The following is a 22,598-nucleotide window of genomic DNA, read 5'->3' on the forward strand; positions in this document are numbered from 1 at the left end:
TACAGGACAAGGTCCTTCATTTTTCAGACTTTTTTCAGGAGTTATAAATGGGTCATAGTGTCTCACAAATGGTTCAAGAGAGTTGATAGAACAGGAAGGTTGTCAGGCGTAATTAACACTATAAATTGTTCTGGGACTCTTGGAAAGACTTTGCACCTCTCTGAAGAGAGCTGGCACAAGAAGAGAAACCCCAGAGGTTTCTGTTGCTTCTTTGCATAATAGTCTTCAGCTATAACTGTGTTTTTTTGTATTTCTTTAAAAACATTTTAATACTTTCTCTTTTATTCGATGTTCTTTTAAGCATGCTTTTGGAGAGGCTGACAATAGAAATGTTCATACCTAAAAACCATCACATAAACTATGTCATTACTACTGATCTTTTTCCTTCTTTTTTAAACTTGCTTTTTCTTGTTTTAACTTGCCAGGTTTACATTTTCATTTTCCCAACACAAAGAAGCAGAATTAAGTAGACATGACACATCTTTCAGACCATGAACTCAGTGTCATCATCTGGCACACTTCACACCATGAGAACTAATTAAAGATGCCTCAAAATTCCTTAAACTTTCACTATGCTGTATATAAAAGAGTATATGGTAGAACTTTGCACTTAAGATAGGCAATGCTAACAACTGAGAATGTGGCATGACTAGCATGGAGCTCTGCTATGCTGTGGATCATCAATACATCTTGAAGTGCTAAACAGACAGGTGGTGAGAAACTTTCGGAGAAAACGGTTTTCTTTGAGCCCTGCGTGTTTCGTTCAAACTGTTGTGATTACTTGACTTGGAGAAGGTGCTGACAGAATCATGCAGGCTTTATGTCAGGAGAGCTGGGACTCGCAGCAGCTCTGAACAGTGAACATATCTGCAGGAACACAGACCCCTGGCCCCTGCACAGCTCCTGTAAAGCTGCACCTTCTGAGCACTTTATCTTACAGTTGTGTAGGGGAAACTGCTGGAATTGAGAAAAACAGAAAATGGGAATAAACTGTCTTTGTACTAATATTTCAGCATTCCCTCAGCATCAAATGCAGAGCACATTTGTTGACTTAATAAAGGACATTTAGACTTGCCTGATTGCTTTCCATAAGGGCAATTACAGAAAAATGGTACTGCTTCATGAGAACAAGCACAGGAGTTTGTGATTCTGGCCTGAATATGCAAAACATTACAGGATTTTAAGTTCAGCTGATGAATTGGTGTATTCATTAACCATCAGGAAGTAAATCAGCATCCTTCCCAAAGCCACACTAAATAAGCTTGTACAAAAGGGTTTGGAAGGGGTTACAGGGAATGGAATCCACATCTGCTGCATGGCAAGAAAATGCTGTAGTTTTCTGTTAATCACTGTTCCCTTTAGATAAAAGAGTTACTGAAACTCCTGCTCATCCTATAAAAAATGTCTAGCACAGCCAAATTTACTTGGTCAGTGAACTTCTACCTACACCACTCTGCTGTTGCTTTCACAGCTGAATCCCGAGCATTTTCCCTCATTTTGCACAGAGAAAATGCAGAAAATGAGATGAAAATGCTAGTCACTGCTCTCAAGCAGTGGAGCCTCTGATTTTGCTCTACTGAGGCCCTTCTGCAATCACAATATTACTAAGTTCATTTCACATCTTGTGTTTAGAAAATGTACAATTTGGCCATTAAAGCTGTATCTAGTTAATAAGTTGGTAATCCTTACCTATCTGATTTCTACTTGCAGAATAAAAGGCATTGACAACAGCAGCTCCACTTATCCACCTAATAATAACACAGAAGAATACAAATTAGAAAGCCAGTTTTTAACAGCAGGGTTATCTCAATACTTCAACAAACCTAGAAACTGAATCACAGAATAACTGAGCTTGGAAGAATCCTCTGGAAATTGTCTAGCGCAATCCCCCTGCTCAAATCAGGGTCAAATGGAGAAGGTTTCTCGGGCTACATCCAATTGGGTCTTCAATATCGACAAAAACGGAGAATATACAGCCTCTCTGGACAATTTGTTCCAGTGTTTGATCACGATTACAGTAAAAAAGCTTTTCTTATGTTTAAATACAATTTTCCGTATCCCACTTTGTGCCCACTGCCTTTCATTCCATCATGGAGAGTGATGGAATCTTCTTTACACCCTCCCACCAGCTGTTTGCACACAGGAGAAGACCCCCTGAGCCATCCCTCGTCAAGGCCAACCACTGCCAGCTCTCTCAGCCTCTCCTCCTGTGTCAGACACTCTGATCCACTGATCATCTTAGGTGCTTATTCAGGATCCATACTGCTTAATTAAGCCGTTTTGGATTTTGTTCCTAGTTCTGCTCACGCTGCAGCACTGTACAGGCAAAATTTCCTGTACAAAGAAACCAAAGAACAGAAGCTGAGGTTGCACTGGTATCTTAGCATGTGGGATGATGGGCCTTTCATTTATGACATGCTAATAAGTTTGGGCCCCTGCCAACAAAAAAAAAATCAACAAATCTGCAATGGAGAAAAATTCCAATCTAATAAATGAGAACTTACTGCAAGTGTAAAAAAGTTTTTAAAAGCAATAAAAGAGAAATGATCCTGTAACTTTCACTGTCATTGACTAAGCAGAGAAATAAAGCTGTTCAGCATCTGGCTTAACTACATGGATTTCAGTGTCACCTATCATTGTCATATAGCCACCCATATGAAATACCAACGCATTCGAAGAATCAGATTGGACACTACTATAATTTTCTCCTTATCAACATCTTGTGAGGAACGAAAGCACATACAAAGATCATCAGGAGATCTGTGACAGGAAAAGTCCTACAGGTCCAGCTTCAGCAGGATCTCTCTTCCTTGCAGGAGGGCCTATCTAGGTCTGGCCAAAAGCAGGTGAAATACCTGAAGAGTCTTAACCCTTTCCTTGGCTTACAATTTTACTGCCTTTTATCAGGGACCACTTGATGAAATTTCTAGACTCACATGTAGGGGTAGAGTTGTGGTTTGGGTCATTACTAGATCACTTCACAATATTTAAGAAAAGATCTTAGTGAAAATGAGCCATGTGTTCTGCAAAATAAACTGGTTAGCCCTTACATTACTGAAGTCATATTTTTGGCTTCATGTTTTCGGAGTGAAATTCACTTTTATAATAAGGCAAGCAAAGAATGAAGCTGAGGAAGGACTGGCTTCTGTTTGCACTTCACCTTGCTTTTATTAGATTATTATACCAGTTACAGAAAGCAACCAACAACCTGCACAGTGGGACACCAGCATAGGGCCCCTCATTTCCCTGATTCATAGCTTCTGCTTGGCAAAAGAAAGGCCAAAAGAGCCCAATCAAGTTCCAGTGAGACCTCAAAATGGAGTTCAACAAATGGCTTTTTCTAATCCTTTGTGCAAGCATTTGTCAATAATTAAAATAACTGATACTCATATTTCCTTAGATTACTGACTGAAAATACATTTTTGACAAAATATCCCAGATGATAAGGAAGACACAAGAGTGACTATTTTGGAGGGGGCAGCTATGAAGTTATCAATAGTAGGGTGATAGAGCAGGCAGAAACAGCCTACTGCTGACTTAAGGAAGTCCATGCTAAATAGCAGAGGTTTAATTTACAGAATCAGGATGCAGAACCAAGAAATGCACAGGCTGCAGGGTTTCTGCATTGTTAACAGGAGATCAGTTTCTCTTCTCTCATTTCATAAGGTTTGTAGTGTTCATTGTGTTTTACCACGTACAGCTGTCCCTATTTTATCTGCTTCATCTGCCTCTGCAGGCCTCTTGGCCTCTGGGTCTTCTATGCTAGGGAAGTGACTGGGACATAGTCACTAATCAAGCAGCTGATAGGAATAAAAAAGAAAAAACAAAGTATTGCATCTTTGTTTTAGATTAAAACCTGAACATCTTAGTATTTTGAAGGATATGAACAAGTATGCTGATTTTTGATAAGCAAGTTTTTCCTTTTACGTAGATAAGCAAGAGCTTTATGAGTCTGAGAGTTTTATTATGCTTAACTGTATCTGTGAGTATGCTGAAAGCACGGAAGTCTGCCTTTTCATAGCAGAATTTGGAGTAACAGCGTGAAGCTGTAAATGATCTATTTGATAACTGCATGGCCTAGGCCACTCAAAAGGTGATGAAAAGTATTCTGACAGTGTCTACTACTAAAACTAGAAAAAAACCCACTTCATTGTAGGGAAGATTCTGATTTGTTATTAGGTGAACATTCATTTGCAGAACAAATGATCATTATTCACAGAACAACCAACCATTTGTGGTTGATACTTCCAGATTCACTTATGTAATCTCTGAATGCAATTAAATTTATGATAGTTACTCCTAGCTGACATACTGTTGTGAGAACAAGGCAAGAATTGTGTTAAATTAATGTGAAGCAACTCAGGAAGACCAGCTCCAAGCTTTAGGTTAAAACAGAACAGAAATGAAGTGGCTGTTAAGTGGAGCATACGTTTCCATGTAATGATCTGTAAGTCCAGGACTGCAAAAGCAACAGGTGAAACTGTTCATGAAAAATAATGTCTATAGCTGGGAAAACTGGTTAACTACAAGCCACTTGTTCAATAAAGCACACACTAGTGACCATCACTTTTAGGTCTATGTGTTTGATCATTTTAAGAAGCCTGCTGAAAGCATGGGAAGTTTAGAGAAAAAAAAGAGAGGCAAATCCTCCAGTCACTGTACATTCTGATCTGCTCGACTGACTAAGGAAAGAGAGTCACATGGGAACATGTATGTATACTTCAACTTTCATTCTGGTATTTTTATCTCTGTTCTTAAAGATTTTTATTTCTAGTTAAACTACTTGAGCAATGCAGTTTTGGAGAATTTCACAGTAGCCACTCCAGAGATGTAAAGTATATTTCACCTTCTGAAAAGGTGAAATCTTGAAGGTGCAAGATGACACACTGGAAAGAGTCTGGACAGTTGTATTTACATATATTTTCCACTGTCCAGAAATAGGACACTCCAACTGCTAGGGGACCAGACTAGAGCTACTTCAGATTACTCAACCTTCTGCCTTGTGCCCAGACATGGACAAATCGGATATTGAGTCTTTGGCACCAACTGTTTGGCTCTAAATAGCTGCTTCTATTTTGTTGCAAAACTTGCTAACATAGATCCAGCCTTTGAAAAAAGAGCAATTCCCTCCTACCTTCCCTCTTCAAGGAAGAGAAAGTGCCAAAGAAAGGTAACGAAATCCTCACTTCTTACTCCCCAGACAACCAGCTCTTATTGTGGAAACTGAGTGAAAAGCTATATGTAGTATTTGTAAATACTTACTCTTCTTTGTCCACCTTTTCTCTAAGCTTTTTCAACCTTTTCTTCTGGCTAAATACCAGGTTTTGAATAATGTTTTCAAAGTATTCATCTTCTTTGTAGTTCAACTAAAAAGAAAGAGAAGAAAGACATAGCAGCGTTATTGTTTTGATGCAGAGGACAGATGTGGAAAATTTATTCTTGAGCACGCTGATCTAAGCAATGCAATTTAGAGAGTATTTTTTGGGCCACAACTAGAACTTGGTTTACAGTGCTATTCTTGTCCACTTCCACTAGAAACGATATGTTTCCACAAAATACTATCAAATATGTATCATTTTCTATCTATATTAGATCAGCTGTACTAAAATGGGTTTTAATACACTTTTATTTACACCTCTTCAGCTGAACACAAGATTGAATTACTTTGTACAGACGCACATGATTCTGCATGGTAAGGCAAAAGGACAGTTTTTATCTTAAGATCCCATTTCTAATTATGCTGCCTATTGCAGTTACTCACCTCCTGGTATTCACTATTCAGCTTATTGTTATCAGTCAGGATCTCATCTGGATAACCAATCCTCTCTCTAATTGCTGTTGCCTAAGGAAAAAATAATTTGAGCTCCATAACAAATCCAGTCATATTTTAAAATCAATTATGTATTACATAATGAATGCAATATGGAAGAAATTGAAGAGAAGCCAGGACTTTAGCTATGCATAGCTTTTACTAACATTTCTTTATTCACTGAGAGCACTAGAAAGTTTAGTGTTTTACTTTATAACAATGGAAGACTATAGAAAAAGCCTTGTTTAAACAAATAGTTAATCTCCTGAAATATTTGATAGATCTCATAGCATTTAAAACAAAATCAAAATTCATGAGTGGAAGCTTTTTAACTTCAATGTTTAATGGGAAAGTACAGTCTCAAGTCTCCAGACCCTCAGTTTGCATCTGTATCCAAATTTGTTAGCTAGCTTACACATTTACATTGGAGTAAAACAGTACATTCAAATGCCTCAAATTTTCAGATATTTGATATCTTCAACAAGGCTTTTTTAACCCAAACTTTAACTTTACTCTTTTTTTTTTGGTAGCTAAATGTTCATTTTATTTCATGGCAATATCAGAAATAATTTTTAAAAAAGCAAATAGCAAATAACTCTCTGACAATGCTTTCTGATATATTCATACAAATATGTCTTAATATAGTTAGTGGTTAAATGACATTATTTATACAAGTAATTCTCTGATTTAGGCTCTTCCCACCAAAAGATAACTGGACATTATAAGCAACCCCTAGAGTGTATGCAGGTTTCTGATACTAGTATTTCAGACAGTTTCCATCCAATTTTATCCATTCAGTTGTTCTTAACAGTGTCAATATTTGAAAGATTTTGTACTTATACTGTCTCTATCTAATTACAGTAAAGAATTCCTTTGGGTTTAGCTGTACTGCCAGGCTGACTGTATGGCTGTACCTGCCCGAGGTTACTGGTAATTCTGTCACTAGGGTTGTGTGTAAGCACCACTTCATGTATTTGCATCCAAACTGGTTAATCGCATGAGCCCATGGGATGCCATGATTATCTTAGTTATCTCTTGTCGTAGTAGTTTTTTTACAGATTATACAGTCAAGAGTTCATAATAGATTTGACAGATTTTTTAAAAAATGTAGTAACACAAAAATCTGGAATTTTCGGCCAGCTGCAGTGTTGTAATTAATGAAAACATGTCATTTCCTGCTATTTAAATGATTTTTTAATATTAACTTAAAATAACATCAAAAATTGAAAAACGGGAAAACTTTAACTGCCTCTACAATATAACAAATTAGTGAAGTAAATAGTTCTGTTTAGGACTCTCCACTATTGATTTTGATTAAGTAATCAGATTTATTTTATCTGTCTGAAGCTATTATTTCCCTTAAAAGGGAACTCACTGATGACATCAGTTGTATGTTTCGAGTTTTTGTTTTTGCCTCATTGATCCTAATAGCTGAACAAATCCCCATAAATCCCATTTTCAGTACTTCCTTCTTGTAGATTTTCATTATCTTCTACTTAAGCAGTGATTTGCCTGGAAAATCTTTATATTCTATATGTATTTCTCCTCTTTTGTGTGCTTATAGAAGAATGGTTCATAGAAGCCATTTCCCTTGTAACTCATTTCTGACACAGGAAGTCTGTAAGCTGCAAATACTGACATAAACACACATAAATGGATATATGTGGTTTAAAGTCACAATAGAGTCACAATTTAGATCACAATAAATGCACTGAAAGATGTAACTGCTTGTTTTTTTCACAATTGAAACAAGTGAAATACTGATTTTTATAGAAATACATAGTGTTTCAAATCAAAGATTTCACTTACTTTTTGTTCTGCTTTCCTTTTGGTTTCTACATCCATCCAGGTAAGTTCATCTAAGGTTTTTATGAAAACCTCACGTATATCAGCAATCATTTCTTGAACCTTGGACAAACATCCATATGTTACAAATTCACATCAAATGCTACAGTTACTTTTCCAAAGACATACTTTGTATACTACAGGTATGTCTCCCTTGCAGTAGTGTAGCTTGAGTGTACACTGCTTACAGGCCACACACGAGATCTGGATATCGAGTTTAGCAGTGCTTCTGCCTGCTCTGTGGGAGCACAGGGGATGGGCATGAGCTAATAAGGCAGTGCCCATCAGAGTAACCCTACACAGAGTTCCAAAAACTCTGCCAGCTACCCATCTACTCCTATGCATCCGATCAAACCACCAAATACAGGTCAGCACCAAAAAAAGTGGTGTATTTTAGCTTGAATTGCAAAAGAGTGATAGGAGGCAAATGAAGTTTAACTTCAGGTTAGAAGCAATTCTTCTGTCTGACTTACGCCAAACAAAAATAACCAAGTTCTGACTGTCCCTGTGCCCCCTGTCAGCAGGACACGTTGTCAGGATCAAAGAGCCTGTGTTTGTTCTAGTAAGAATGAACAATTCTGACAGACTGTTCCACAAGACCAATAATCCTAGAGAATGATAAGGAATTCATGACCAGACATATCTCAGTAATGACATTTAAACTGTGAAGGTTGTTTGAAGACAGTATTAATATTAATAAGATGCAATTTCAAATATTTAAATTAAATATGTTTTCTCTAGAAAACACGCCTTATAAAACAGCTTTTTGAAAAATACCATTTGTCATTACATTATTATGGTAATCTAAAAGAAGTTTTTCCTTTAAAAAAGGCAATCCAATTTACTGTCCTAGCTTTTTATCTTGTCAGCTTTAAGAAGCCCTCCACAGTATTTTTAGTGCATTCTTCTAATTTTAAGTGACACCCGTTCATAGTACCATTTGCTAATTGTCCATGCAAAACATCTAATATCATTGCAGATTGCTGACACTCATGTTTACTGACACACTGTAGGAAAGTAATTTCTAACCTTATTCTCAAATAAGCTTTAAAAAGCCTGAATATGACAATTTGCTTTTTGTAACTACTGGTTCTCCCTGTGTTGAATCACTACTTAGATGATAATTCTGTTACGACATCCCCTACAATGCTTACTCTATACAACGGAATGATTTTCTCGTGCTGAGAACTTTCTGAAAGGAATGGGTCTTTAGAGAATGGTTGGATTTTTTCATTGATCCCTTTGCATTGGATGAAGTAATGAACAGCTTCCAGTAATGTCAAGTGGGACAGCTTATAACCATTTCCAAGACAGACTTTTCTCTATAATTAGACATGTGCGGTGACATTAGAATGAAATGAGATTGGGTTTCTGCACTTTAATAGGAAAATAATCTCTACTAAATCTTTGTCCAGCAAAACTCAGCCACTTGAATGGCAGACAGGTTAAGTGTGTTGAAGGCTTTACCACATGTTTACTTTCTCCAGCAAATGCTTCTTCTACATATAATCGTCCCACTGCATTCTCCATGTTGCCATTGACGTAGTTTGCACACCGACGCCAAACAGCAGTTTCTGATGTTGTGCCATAAAGTGCCTGTGAAATATAAATGTTAGATAAAACAGTGACACCAGGGCCAGCAAAAGGTCAAGGAGAATGGTGACTGTCTGACACATGTTTCAGAGAGGCCTAACTGACCTTAAATACATGCATTTAATTCACTTACTATTTATGGAAATTAGGTAGACTCGTTCTGTAAAGGGAACATCAGTCACAGGTTGAGGAAATACAAGAATTATTAACAATACTCTTTATCCCTCCCAGACTCAGAAGCGTAGAGAGAAGAAAATCACTCTCATGCTCAGGAATGGAAGAAGTTACAGAAGCATGCACTGACATACAACTCTCACTGCTGTGGGGATCAGAACCGCAATTCTGGCTCCGACAGCACTACTGTGATTGTGCAGTGAATCTATTCCTTAAGGGGTAAGATCATGTTTTCCACCCACCAGCAGTACTACCAGTGTGTTCCTTAGTGCTACAGCTTCCCTCCCACACCTGGTAGCTTGCAGAAAGCATTGCAGATAGGATAGAAGCTTGTTTACGCTATGTGATGTTGATACAAGGTGTGCATGGATTTTGTCACGATAATTTATAAATAAGTGACAATGCAGAGAGAACGAGATAATGGTTTGCAAGGAATATAACAGAAGGTTATCCCACTCCAGGGGAACACTGAAGTCCCATTTCATAATAAAGCTGTCACCAACCTCTTCAGAGACACAGACCAGTAACTTTCAATATTCAAAGATACGTAACTGCTACACCTTCAACTGGACTGTACTGAAAAGGAAATTTGCTATTTTTTCTTTTCATCCCTTAAATTAATATTTAAAGTATTACAGACACAAGAAGGGTCTTTTTAAAATGATACCAGTAAAAACAGTACAGTGGTAGCTACTGCTGGCCTCCCTTAAGAGTGTGTAATGTTGGAGCTTTTTTTGGACTTTTATAATTAATTAGTGATGAAGAATAGCTGAATAGAGAAATCTGCCAATCCTTAATCCATTTCTTTCTCTTTTAGTTACTCCCTGGACACATACAGGCTGCATCAGAGTTACATACTTATCCAGCAAAAGTAAATGTAACCCCTTTCCCTCAAAACTTCGAAAGCAAACCCGTGACAAACATTAGCAATATTAAGCTTAATTAAACCACAAAATCAGAGTGGCTATGCAACAAAGATTGTGGTAGATCTCTTGTGCTGTTCAGATTTCCCTCAGTAACTGCAACTGAAAAATATTGGTGTTTATCAATTACAGTTCACTGGCCTTAGCACGACACACGTGGGACATTTGGTTGAGACCACGGTGGCCTTGGCAGACCAGACCTGCCCTCACAGGAATTGCCACTTAGATTCTTTTAAAGTATGCCTGCCTGGTGTGCCAGGTGTGCACGGCAGCAATCAAAGCGAAGCCTTCTGCAGCAGCAGAAACTTATCTGCATCCCCTGTTGGTAAAAGCAGCAGGCAGTTGCAGCACATGACTGTAGATTTGTGGGATTCTTCATGTAGGCATAAATTCTCAATTACACTAGGGAACACAGTGCTTCCTCTTTAAATAAATCTCAGGAAAAAAAAATCGATGTGATTCTTCAGCAGGAGTGACAGTATCCTCAGGATACAGGTCTAGTACGTGTAAGTGCTAAACCAGACTACTCTGCATGCTCCTCCACATTACAGCTGGGCTTCTTGATGGTAGAGCTGCTGGGAGGGCAGAATTTTGAATAAATTCTATGGTGCAGCCTTGGGATGCAGAAAGAAATGTGAGTAATTTAGAGTCACAGCGAGGCCTCAGTAACACATGTAGGATTAGCCAAATGCACAGTCTAGTAAATCTGCTTAGATCTTTTTGCTAATTTATTAGAGGATTGGTTGCAGATCCAGTGACTGTTTTGCTAGGACGCTGGCACTTTCTGTACCATATTTTAAGCACTCTTTTTTTAAAGAAAATTGATTTTTAAATGACTAAATGACCAGGTATCCACATATTCCAGCAAAGAGAGTATGGGAGATTGAGAGAACGCCTTAACTCTGCAAAAATGTTTATATTTGAAGGCAAATTAACAAGACCAGTAACAATTTACTTGCACTACCATCTATTATTAAGCAATTCATTTTTTTTATACACAGATTATGGTAAATCTTTTCTGTTGTTGTTGTTTCAAACACTGAAAATTTTCTAAGAAACAAACTTCATTGAAGTCCTAAGATGCAGTAGGGGATGTCTTTAATTTATACATTATAGATTGCAAAACACTGTATTATTTGATGATGCTTACTAAGCAAATATGAAGCTTTATATTGAAACAGTTTTATACTTTACATGACTATGGAAAATGGCCAAATAATTAATGAATAAGACTACCACGTTCACATATATCAAACCAATCAAACTAAACATTTATTGACTTTCTCTCATGATTCTATTTTTTTTCTGTAACAATACAATCCCTTTAAAAAGCTGTTTATGTGTTTAAATGTTTCTTCTGTCACTAATAGATATAACAAAATAGCCTTACACCTTTTTTAATGGGGCTTAACAAATCTGTAATGTAGAAAGCTATACCTGCAAAATACTTAAGGCTTTCATATTCAGTCTTCAAATTTGTGAGATTGCTCAGCATTTCCTTAAAAGCACTAAAATAATTAATAAAGATTAAATCACTGAATAACAGAATCAGACCCATGATGTTTGACTGTGACTCTATTACTTTGGGATGCTGAGGAGTTTGTAAGAAGACACTCAGACCTGTAGAGCAACCATTTGCAAATAGGAGTACTCTTCTACAAGCAAAGTGCTCATCTCATCAGGGGACACCCTTTGTTCAGAACAGCACAGAGACCAAGTAGCAGAACAGAGCTTTTCAAATCCACTCCAACAATCAAGCAGGTATCACATCAACTATATGTACCTTCCAGCATAAGCTTTAGCAAACCTCTCCACCTTTTGTGTGCAAAATTCAAAACATAAGAAATGTTTATATAGCACAGCTATATAAAACATTTATCTTCTGTTAATAAAGGTCATCTTTGTAATTTAAAGAGAGAGATGAATTTCTGCACCTTACGAAAATCATTCCTTGTGTCCTTGTAGTTTCGGCTTAGGCTGTTTACAAGATCCATTACGAATCGCCATATCAGGTAATTTTGAATTTCTCTGTATAACAAAGGAAAAAAAAAAGAGAAAGAAAAAGCTGGTGATGTTTTTAGGTTTTTGAGTGTATTGGAAATAAAATGCAACTAAAAGGAATACCTAGGATACCTACCTGGGAGTATATTTATTAAGAATAGACTTCAACTTGAAAAGGTATTCCGGATCATAAACAACCACTTGTTCCGTATTCTCAATATAAATTTGTACAGTTGACATTATAGTATTTATGAATTTTGACCAGTTGAATACCTGGAAAGGCAATATACATTACTGTTAATCATAAACAAACAGACTTCAGCTGATTTTTCTCCAGTCTGTCTGAATGAAACAAATTTCCTAGTAGTTTCAATAGTTGTAAATGATGTTATCATAATAATAACTAATCTGGGATATTTCAGGCTTCCTTGCTCTAAAATCCTATGAAAACAAGGATATTTAGCAAAAAGGGTCCAGACATTGCTTTGTTTTCAAAGTGAAGCAATTAAACATGTTATAATCCTTTCCTTTAGCCTGTAGGAGGAGAAATGTTATTTTAAGCAAAATTTCATTTGTCTTTTTTGCTAAGAGCTTTAAAATCAAAGCATGACTAATAGCCTGATTTTCATTACACTATGGTTCTGTAGCTACGGGGCAATAAGACATTCTTGCTGTGTACGAGAATCCATTCTGAAGCATATGGCAAGGAGTTGTTCTGCAGTACATGGAAGTGCATGAAAGCATTCATTTCAGTAGGCTTTAAAAGACTTGCACGAAATCTGCTCTCTGCAATGACTTCCTCTGCAGACCGTATTACTAGACAGCAGAAAAAACTCTTATGTGACAGTAAGCCAGTGTGCAGCACACTGCTGCAGACAAATCTCAGGCTAACAGTTTTAATAGTTTTCTTTTTATTATTTTCTTTGTTCCTAAACCACTGATTGCTTTATGCTAGAATATACCTTTGTAAGACGTATTTAATACAGGGCACACTCCCAACTGGAAATTTTAAACTAGTTTTCTGTTAAGAGTAGCAATTCCCTGTGATAATTCCTTGGTCAATACTATGTGCCTCAGAAAACAGATGGGTAAAAGGACTGACAGGAGAACACAGAATCACTCTTGCTTCTATTTTCTTAGAAAATGTAGAATGTGGTCACTACTAGCCCAGGCAGCACTAGAAGTTGACCCACGCAGCTGTGCCAGAAATGGGGAAAAGGGCTAGATCGAGCACAGCCACATGTCTGTTCCTCCATCATACGACCCAAAGCACCAAATTGCTATTAATGGCAACCCCCTATCCAAGAAGTTATTACCTGCAGCTGGTGGTGATCTAAGTATTTACTGGTGGTAATCTAAGTATTTACACAAGTTTAAATGTTATTTGTCCTTCTGTGCATGGTACTGGCTGAGAGATGCTTCAGCTTGCAGCACGACACTGCGCAGGGCCAGATACTCCTCCTGCAGCTTTTTCATCCCCTTCTGCTACGGCTGGCTCTCAGGGCCCTGCTTTTAGTACCTCACACTGGTCCACAGCTTCCTCATCTGTGGCCACAAGAGGCGAGTTTCTGTGGGCTCCAGTGTGACTGAGAAAATGATTTAGAACAGAAGCTGGAAATCAACAGGGATCGTGTCAAAACTCCAGAAGTACTCAGTATTATACCAGATCGAGTAGGTACTCTTTCTAAGAAAAGGTGTTACATTAAAGAAAGGCAGATCATATTTTTACTTTATTTGAAGAAAAAAGAAATGGTTAATTTAAAAACTTTGTATTATGTTTGTTAGTTTGAAAAATACTGGTGATGTTTCTCTCGTCTGAATCTTTTGAGAAGAAAGCTTTGCTAGGAGAGGTAACAGCTTTCATCAGACAAACCTTTGGAGCTGGGGAAAGCAGCTAAACTTTCAGGAATACAATCTCCAGGTTTGAAAGAGAAGCAGCAGCTAAGTTTAGGAATAATGGCTGTTCTATCCTTAGAATCATTACAACAACACTACCGACTCCTACCATGTGTCTTTTAAGCATTTTTTGGATAAATTTAGAGACGATCATTGCTGATCTGCAGCACTCCAGGAACTAAAAATAACCAGGGCAATACCATTTTTGAAGGAGTTTTTTTCCTGGCATTAGAAGTGCATTATGACATTATGACTGTAATGATAATTATTCAAATAAGATCTATGGGAGAAGCTACATTATAAAATGAGGAGTTGTGTACACTAGGCAGGATGGAACTTTCATAAAGTTTAAGGTTGAAGAATTTGAAGTCAATAAAATGGCAGTAATAATCAAACTTTGGTAAGAATAGTAATATTTCATAGTACCTTTCTGGCCTCAAAAGTTAGTAAACTCAGTAATACACTCCTGCCAGTCTGACCATGGTGTCTGTCCTGTGACAAGTTAACCTGCTTCGTGCAAGATACTGAAGTTGTTTATGATAAAAATACCCATGTCTGGCAAGACATGATCTGTTACTGAGGAGGCACACCCATGTTATCAAACCCCTGGATATTCTTTAGCTGAAATTTATGGTACCACGAATTGAAGATTATAGTCTGCAAACAGCACATGCCTTAGTGTCAGAGAAAATGAGGAGCTGAAACATCAAGTGGGAGGGAAGGGAGAATTTTCTTGCTTCATGGGCTGCTTTCTGCCTGCTTAGGGAGCATGTCCTACAACTGGACTGAGGGAAAAACAGGACTTTGTTCCGAATCCGCAGTTCTGAGTAAACAGAGAGGCCCTAAATTGTTACACTATAACATACTTGAATAAATTGCTGGCTGTAGTCTCAACTTTCATCCTGAGCCCACTGGTCTTCTGACCTACCATTATGGTAGGTAAAGCTCACAATATTATTTCTTTTTCTCCTTTCTCCTTTTCTGTCTCTTTATACTGATGCAGAGGGGCAAGATTTGCCCAGGAGTGAGGACAAATGGTACAGAAGCACAGTATCCAGGTAATATGGGTATTTGCTTCGGGAATCCTGTTTGTTTTCAAATATGTCTAAGCCCAAGAAAAAATGTCTTTAAAATACACCCATTTGTACAGCCCTAAAGTTTAATTTCATCAATTTAAAATATCAGATTACTGATCACTCACCTTATGATTAATTTCCACTGAGAAGTTGCTTTGGAGTTCTGCCAGTGTCATTTTATTGTACAGCAAAATTGGATCATTTCTATCTTCAGCTTTTGTTGTTGCCTATCAAAATAGGAAATTACTATGTACATTCAGTCAGTTCACAACGATTTTGCTAAGTGGAAGTAAAAGGAAATATTTCTAGCTGGGTACATTAGTATGTGATGTTCACATAACTGTGAAGCTTCTTGCACATATACCTGGAGAGTATTATATAGAGTATTATAAGCAAATAAATGGATAGATTAAATGAACTAAATTTCTGATAATAATACGGAACTTAACTTTTGGGTCTGTTTTGTGTTAAAGCATCAATAGCACAGGCAGTATAGGAACATCAGCTGGAACACAGACACAGAGCATGCAAAGTGCTAGTTACAGCAGGCCCCGTTACCAATAAATACAATTAACACAAGAGTGGGTGTGTAACTTCTGTGGGATGATGCAGGGTGCAAAATCCTTAGAGAAGGGAATAAAGGAGATGTATGTATTAAGGATAGGGTGACCCATGTGCTGTGAAAGGAATGTCATAGGAGTTCTATGTCCGTATGCTTGAAGAATGAGCATACATTGGTGCCTTAGTGAAATGCCTGCAGCCTGGCCATTTCCCACAGCCAGTGCAAGTGGCTAAATGCCAGTGATGTGGCTCTCTGGTGCTGCTTTCTGAGACAGGTTTAGCACTGGAACCTTTAGACAGCACAGAGGTCTCTGGGATCCCAGTGCTGACAGCACAGACACAGTAAGAACCGACTAAAACAATTCTAATGGTGACTACTGCATCCCAATTATTCCCCTGGTCTCTGAACAGTCTTGACTACGTTCCAGTTCTTTTCTTCAACACCAGCGTGTCACCTGCCAAGATGCTTCTGCGGGGGCCTGAAACACACTGCTGAACCGCCCTCCCCACCACGCAGTCACGTGGGCCATCAGCACCAGCAGCTCCTCACGGTGCTGCTCCCCTCCACCTTGACACCCTGGACAGCAAGCAGAGCAAATGCAGGCAAACAGCAACGGGAGAAGCCTGCTTTGGTAAGCCAGGAGGGTGACTCATGACAGAAGCGCCACCAGGCCGGCCTGCCCCTGCCCAGCACTAGCCTCCAACTGACTTTTCAAGAGCAGGAATAGTAGATTTCACCCATTCCATCTGCGCTGGCAAATGCAAAATCTCTGCTCCCATTCCATCTCTTTATCCTTTTTAAAAACAGACTTCTCTCTCACTCCCTCTTTCCTACTATTCTTTCCAATCAATTGTACATTAAATATTTTTCTCTTTATTTTCCCTTTTTTTTGTTTTTTTTTCTTCCTTTCCTTTTTTTTTTTCTTATTTATTTAGGTCCACAGGTATATTTTATTTCTCAGAAAAACATAACAATGCTCATTAGAACCAAATGGCTCTAATTCATATAAATGGGGAAAAGTCTCCCTCTACCCAACACGTGCCATTACTGACAGTGTAACTTAAAAATAATTGAAGCTAAAATATTTGTATTTGACTTGTTTTACAGTTATACTTCACCGCAGGCAGGTACTTGTGAAATGTTTAGTAATAATAGGCTGTGTTTTCCTCATGAATGTTTGAATTTCTATTTGCCTTTCTCTGCACATTTTTAAACGCTAGCTCTTTCTCCAAGGCATACTTTCTTGGAGAACAGCGTTGATTAAACATGCCCTTGGAACCATCAGCGGTGTGGAACAGCTTGTGTGGGACAAAGATTACTTTGTGCTGCAGGGCAGGCCAAGGGTTGGGAATCTGCTGCTCTGATGACCAAGACTGCAGAAGTGGAGAAAAGGAAAAGAGAAAAGAGGCCCCAAAAGTGTCTTCCAGAACATGTTTTACAGCAGACTGCACAGAACCAAGTTTGTCTCCCTTTTGCTCTCCTTTTTGCTCTAGAAGGACTGTAGCGCGCAGGTCAGGGTAACGCATTTTGCCTCCTGGCAGACAGCTAACAAATATTTTCCCTTGTTCTTTTGGAGACACCTTGTTATGTGTCCCTTTTAGGTGCACCAGGCTTCACACATTCTTGATCAGCATCAGCCCCACAAAATAACATTAGCCAGTAACTTAAGTCAGTTTACAACTAGCTTTCTTAGTATTGAGAAGGAAGACAGCTAATTAGAGGATACTTTAAAAATGCTTTTCTTACATTGGCAATCTCTTTCTCCAGGTCCATAACTCTCTTCATTTCTTCAGAAACTTTGCTCTCATTAACTGAAATATTTCTTTCTTGGAGAATTAGTTTAGCTACAGAAATCATGAAATCAACATAGGCAGAACATGCCTGCAAGAGAAAATACACATAATTTAAAGACAAAACTGTTCGAAGTAGGGTGTACCTTGATTACTTGAAGATTTCATAGTCATTTTTGAGCACTGTTATTCTTCACCCCTTTCTTAGATTTGTAGTAATTTATTCTGAAACACTGTTTTGTCACAAGAGGAAATTAACTTCGAAAATTCTCCCATGGAAAATTGCTGTATGTTTTGTAGTACTGCTCAAAGCTAAACTCTTGTCAACCACTGCACTGTTTTCATTATTTAAAATGAGACATTTGGACATCCATATTTAAACCACCACCCATGTTTTGCTAGCTCAATTTAATTGTAACTTCCAAAAATACTGCTTCCAAAGAGCAGTGTTCCCAGAAACATAAAACCAGGAGAAATGCTGATGGAATTGTGGGAAAATTAACTCCCAGGAGCAGTGCAGCTGCTCTGTTGCCCCTGGCACACTTAGCAATCATTTCGCTGGGTCGCGTCTTAGCATATCTAAATATACTGTAGGTAGGATTGTATATATTACACTTAATATAGCTGAATTTACCAAGCATAGGAGTATAAAAGTGTGTTCTTTTAAATGTTACACTGTAAAATATCTACAGATCTCTTGCTGTCTTACAGATCCCTCAATATATTTTAAAGAACTTAATATTGCTGCAATGCCTCTGATAATCCACAGTCTATCTCCAACAGAAACAATGTTTACTAAATACAAATAAATATGTATATTAAACTTTACGCAAAATAGCTTAATCTACTGTAACAATTACTGAAAAAAACCTGATGACTAAAGGATGCATGTAATCAACTTCAGCAAAAGAGAAGTTCTAGGCAAAAGGACCCACCCCTGGAGAGACTGATGCATGCATGCAGCTATTGCATCTGCTGCCTGCCAACCAGGCTGCTGGAGACGGCGGAGCTCCTGCACGGCACTGCCTGCTGACTCCAGCAAGAAAGGCCCTCGCGGCACCTCCAAGGACTAAGCTCTCAGCGCTGTTTTTAATCCAGATATAGGCGATTTTATAAGAGAGAAAAGGTTATGAAACCCCTGACCACCAGAACAAGGAGTCACAAAGGAGAGTGCCTATCAGGACTGCAAATACCATCTGAAGTATTCAAATCAGTCAACAGGTTTTTAAACATTCAATACAGACATGACTGAGACCAGTATGTCAGAAGAGATCCTCAGGTTCTGTCAATGAACTTATTTGGCCTAATGTGAAGATCATTACATGGTCATCCAGCAGACAAAGAATTAAGACAGCCAATTCTGACTTACAGATGTCATTCTGACATTCAGATGTAATTCTGACTATTCTGACATTTATAGAGGGACTCTATAAATATTTTTGGATATTTTAATGGGAAGTTAGATGTCAGAACAACTGCATGAACTCAGACATGATAGCGCTTACAAGTGTAAACGATTTTCAAAAACCTCTTTTTTCACAGATTCCATTTGCAGCTTTGTGGTGAGAAGCCCTGACAAAGCCAGAGATTAAAGTACAGGAGGCAGCTATCTTGTTTGCTACAGACAGCTCAAAGAGTAGAATGACACAGCAGGAAACAGAGCCAAGAAAGGCTATCAGAGAGCAAGGGCTGAGGGGAGGAATGCCTCTCTCTCCAAGTATTCATGCTTGTAAGAATAGTATGAATGTGCCTTCCAGTAATCAATCTTTGGATTTTAAATGCTTCCTTCTCTACTTTCCAGCAGTAGAAACCAGTATAATATACTTCTTGGTAGGTCAGAAGATGGAACATGATACTTTTTGTGTGGCAGAGATTGCAGTAAGAGGGGAGGGAATCTTAATAAGTGAGCAGGCTCCTACAAACCGTTATGATATATAATAATAATTAATGACTGTTAATGCCTGTGAATGACTGTTGCTGCTAGCATATGATCTATAATAAAATTTCATGAGTTTTAATTATAGCATTAACTGTTAGCATGTCAGCCAAACAGCTACAAAGCCAGTATATTCTGTGTGCTTTTTTATCACTTCTGCATCTAATTACCAGGTAGTAAACTGGCTAATTGAGGATGGTTTCAGCTACCACCTGACTTCAACACGTGCATATATTCAAGGACTTAAAGTGTATCCATGACCAGCAATGAGGGCTACACGTCAGTGCTAAAAGATTAATGAAAGTATGTATGAATAATGCATAAACATAAAGAAACGCATATGAGATTATAGGGATCTGAAGTGGCTTATATGACATTATACACTGTAACTCTTGCAATTCAGAAATTGACTTGAGGACTGTGATATTTTCAGATCTATCACGCAGAAAAGTGTGATCTTTGATTCTGAATGGTTCTCTTTGCATATTTTCCTTTTTAAGACTATGCATTTCCCAGGATGATCAGTTGTCTCTTCCTGCTTATTAAGTTAACTCTAGCAAGTCAATAAAATGTAGTGAATCAGTTCTCTCTGGCGATACATATGGTATCAGAGCAGCAATAAACGTATACTGCCTGGACACTAATGACATCCTCACCATCTTCGAACTGATGCAGCACAGTTGGCATCCTTCTACTGACAGAACAGTAGTGATCCATTAGCACCACAATTTATCTACTTTAACAAATATTTTTGCCTTTGACAGCTACAAGATACTGCTAAGTCTGGCAGAAGCTGACTTACAAAGCTAAATTTTGTCCTATTCATCTCCCTCCAAGACAACTTAAAAAGTCCTCAAGGAGTTATTCTTTGTCTGACTTGCAGAATCATACAGGAATTCTGTTGAAAAGCCACTACTTTTCTTCCACATCTATGTGGTTACAAGAGACCATGAAAGGGAATGAGAGGAGAAATGGAAGGGAAGTAGAGGGATAAGGAGGGAATGGAAACGGGTTGGGATTGGTGGCGCGCAGTGGGGCATCCTTCTCATCCAGCGCAAAAACAGTTGGTGCATATTAATACCGGGAGCCTGGATAAAACACCTGGCTCCCAGCACAGTCAGGGAGATCAAAGTCCCTGGAATCTATAGCATAATATCAGACTGCCTTGCTTTCAGGACGCTTGATGTGCTCTGCTTCTATTCTTTGCTCATGTATTTCTACTTTCTACTTAATCTCATCCCTCTGTATCCTCTTAATTTCTTTTTCTTTAGTTCCTAATCTCTTGCCTTTTTGTGCATTTACCCCTCTTAGAGCTTCTGTGACACATTTTCTTCTCACCTATAGATCAATCTTTTCATCATTACCAACCTCCCTACTCCCATTTCCCCCTTTGGGGAAGGACTGATTAAGATGTCCTCAGATGTCCTCTGAGTGACATCTTTGCATATTCCACCTCCAGAGGAGGTTGACTGCCTTGAAAATACAGATAAAAACCATTAAAATGTAGTTAGTGATCTCTCAGCTCCATCTTACCTCTTTGTATGCACCAGTGCATTCATAGTAGTCACGAGAAGGCAGGCCAAGCCCAGGTTGATCGATCTATAAATTCAAATAAGAATTAAAACATGCTTAGAGATCAAATGGCCTGGCACTGTACTATTCTTTCATCAATTGCAGGTCAGTGATGCTTCACTCTTGCAAGATTATCTTTTGCTCACAGCTGGCTGGCCAAAGGGGAATTTCTCTTCCCTTTTCTTGCTCTCCTTTAATTCTTTTCACTCTCTTTATATCTCTTGCATTTCTTTTCAGTCTTTTCTTTTGTTGCTAAACCACACATGCTCTGTATAACAATGCTAAAATACTGGATGTACAGAACACAAAAGAGTCCACAGACAAAGAAGGCAGTTACTGTATCTCTGAAATTCCTCAGATGCAAATCCGTGAAGGACCTATCTACCACCTGCATGAAAGACACTGTTTTCTTTGGAATTCTCCATCATGTTAGGTTTGCAGGCAGGGCATTCTAGACATACTACTTACACAAATGTCCTCAGACACTTTCACATCTGTGCCTGATGACCGCCACTCCCGTGAGTAACTTGGCACTTGAACACCTTGAAAAACACCTTTCTTTGGGGGCTCTTGGCCATTTGGACTATAGCCCTTATTTTCTGTAATGGAGCTTTCTTCCTGATGCATGAGAATCAGTTTCATATTTATTTCCTTTTCTAAGCAGATCAGGTCCATCTTCTGCCCAGTGAACACATATGTTGTATCTGTATGTCTCTGTTATTCTAACCTTATTGACAACAACAGTATAAGAGTGCCAGGAATAAACATGCTTATCCTGAGAGTGGACAGTATGCTGCAAAACCCATAATTTGGTTTAAGAACTAGAGATTCACAAACTCATCTACTGGTGGCTAACTAGTAAAACTCACTGATTTTCCTCCTGGTTACCATTTATATTTGTGATTCTAGTTATTCTGCTGCACTTTTAAGAGCAACAAGGCTATGTCACCCATGGAGACTTACATGAATGATATGCGCCGTGGAATTTTTATCATCTGTGCCAACAAAAAAATTAATAAGGACCTTTTTCCCGTATACAGCGTTCAGCTGTGCAATAGCTGTCTCAGCTGTCCATGTGACACCTAGACAAATGAAAGATGTACTCAAGCTCTATCTTTGGGTAACAATGGAAGCACAGTAATTCAGAAATTTTAACTGAAAAATAAACAAACACAAGGTAACTTACCGTAGGAAGAGTCCCAGTTGTCTGTTGCTACAGGCCAGTCAGATACATTTGATAGTAAACTGATTAAAGGCATTCCACCTCTGCTATCAATGGCAGCTTTTGTAAAAAAATAAGAGTTATCAGGGCATTTTAAAGAGCACAAATAATATTTTTATCATAAGTTCAAAATACTAAAGCTGAGAAATCTATTTTCACTATCACTACAGAAGGATAATGCTTGTTGCATGATCATACT

At 38.2% G+C, this 22,598-nt stretch overlaps 1 protein-coding gene across 2 annotated transcripts in view; it reads right to left on the bottom strand.

The window, feature by feature from the left end:
• The window catches only part of MME (membrane metalloendopeptidase), a 50,322-nt gene that overhangs the window by 11,402 nt on the left and 16,322 nt on the right, over positions 1–22,598 (bottom strand). For both annotated transcript variants that reach the window (XM_088530489.1, XM_088530488.1), the window contains exons 6-17: positions 22,364–22,459; positions 22,141–22,259; positions 21,139–21,204; positions 17,626–17,760; positions 15,443–15,544; positions 12,482–12,618; positions 12,279–12,372; positions 9,122–9,250; positions 7,619–7,717; positions 5,762–5,842; positions 5,263–5,366; positions 1,690–1,748 (exon numbers count right to left, since the gene is read on the bottom strand). In XM_088530489.1, coding sequence (XP_088386615.1) covers positions 1,690–1,748; positions 5,263–5,366; positions 5,762–5,842; positions 7,619–7,717; positions 9,122–9,250; positions 12,279–12,372; positions 12,482–12,618; positions 15,443–15,544; positions 17,626–17,760; positions 21,139–21,204; positions 22,141–22,259; positions 22,364–22,459 — 1,221 coding nt within the window. The remainder of the gene's footprint in view (positions 1–1,689; positions 1,749–5,262; positions 5,367–5,761; positions 5,843–7,618; positions 7,718–9,121; positions 9,251–12,278; positions 12,373–12,481; positions 12,619–15,442; positions 15,545–17,625; positions 17,761–21,138; positions 21,205–22,140; positions 22,260–22,363; positions 22,460–22,598) is intronic.

Source organism: Tinamus guttatus, unplaced genomic scaffold (assembly GCF_059628265.1).
Source record: "Tinamus guttatus ecotype Peru unplaced genomic scaffold, ASM5962826v1 Tinamus_guttatus_pri_ptg000376l, whole genome shotgun sequence".
NCBI lineage: Eukaryota > Metazoa > Chordata > Aves > Tinamiformes > Tinamidae > Tinamus > Tinamus guttatus.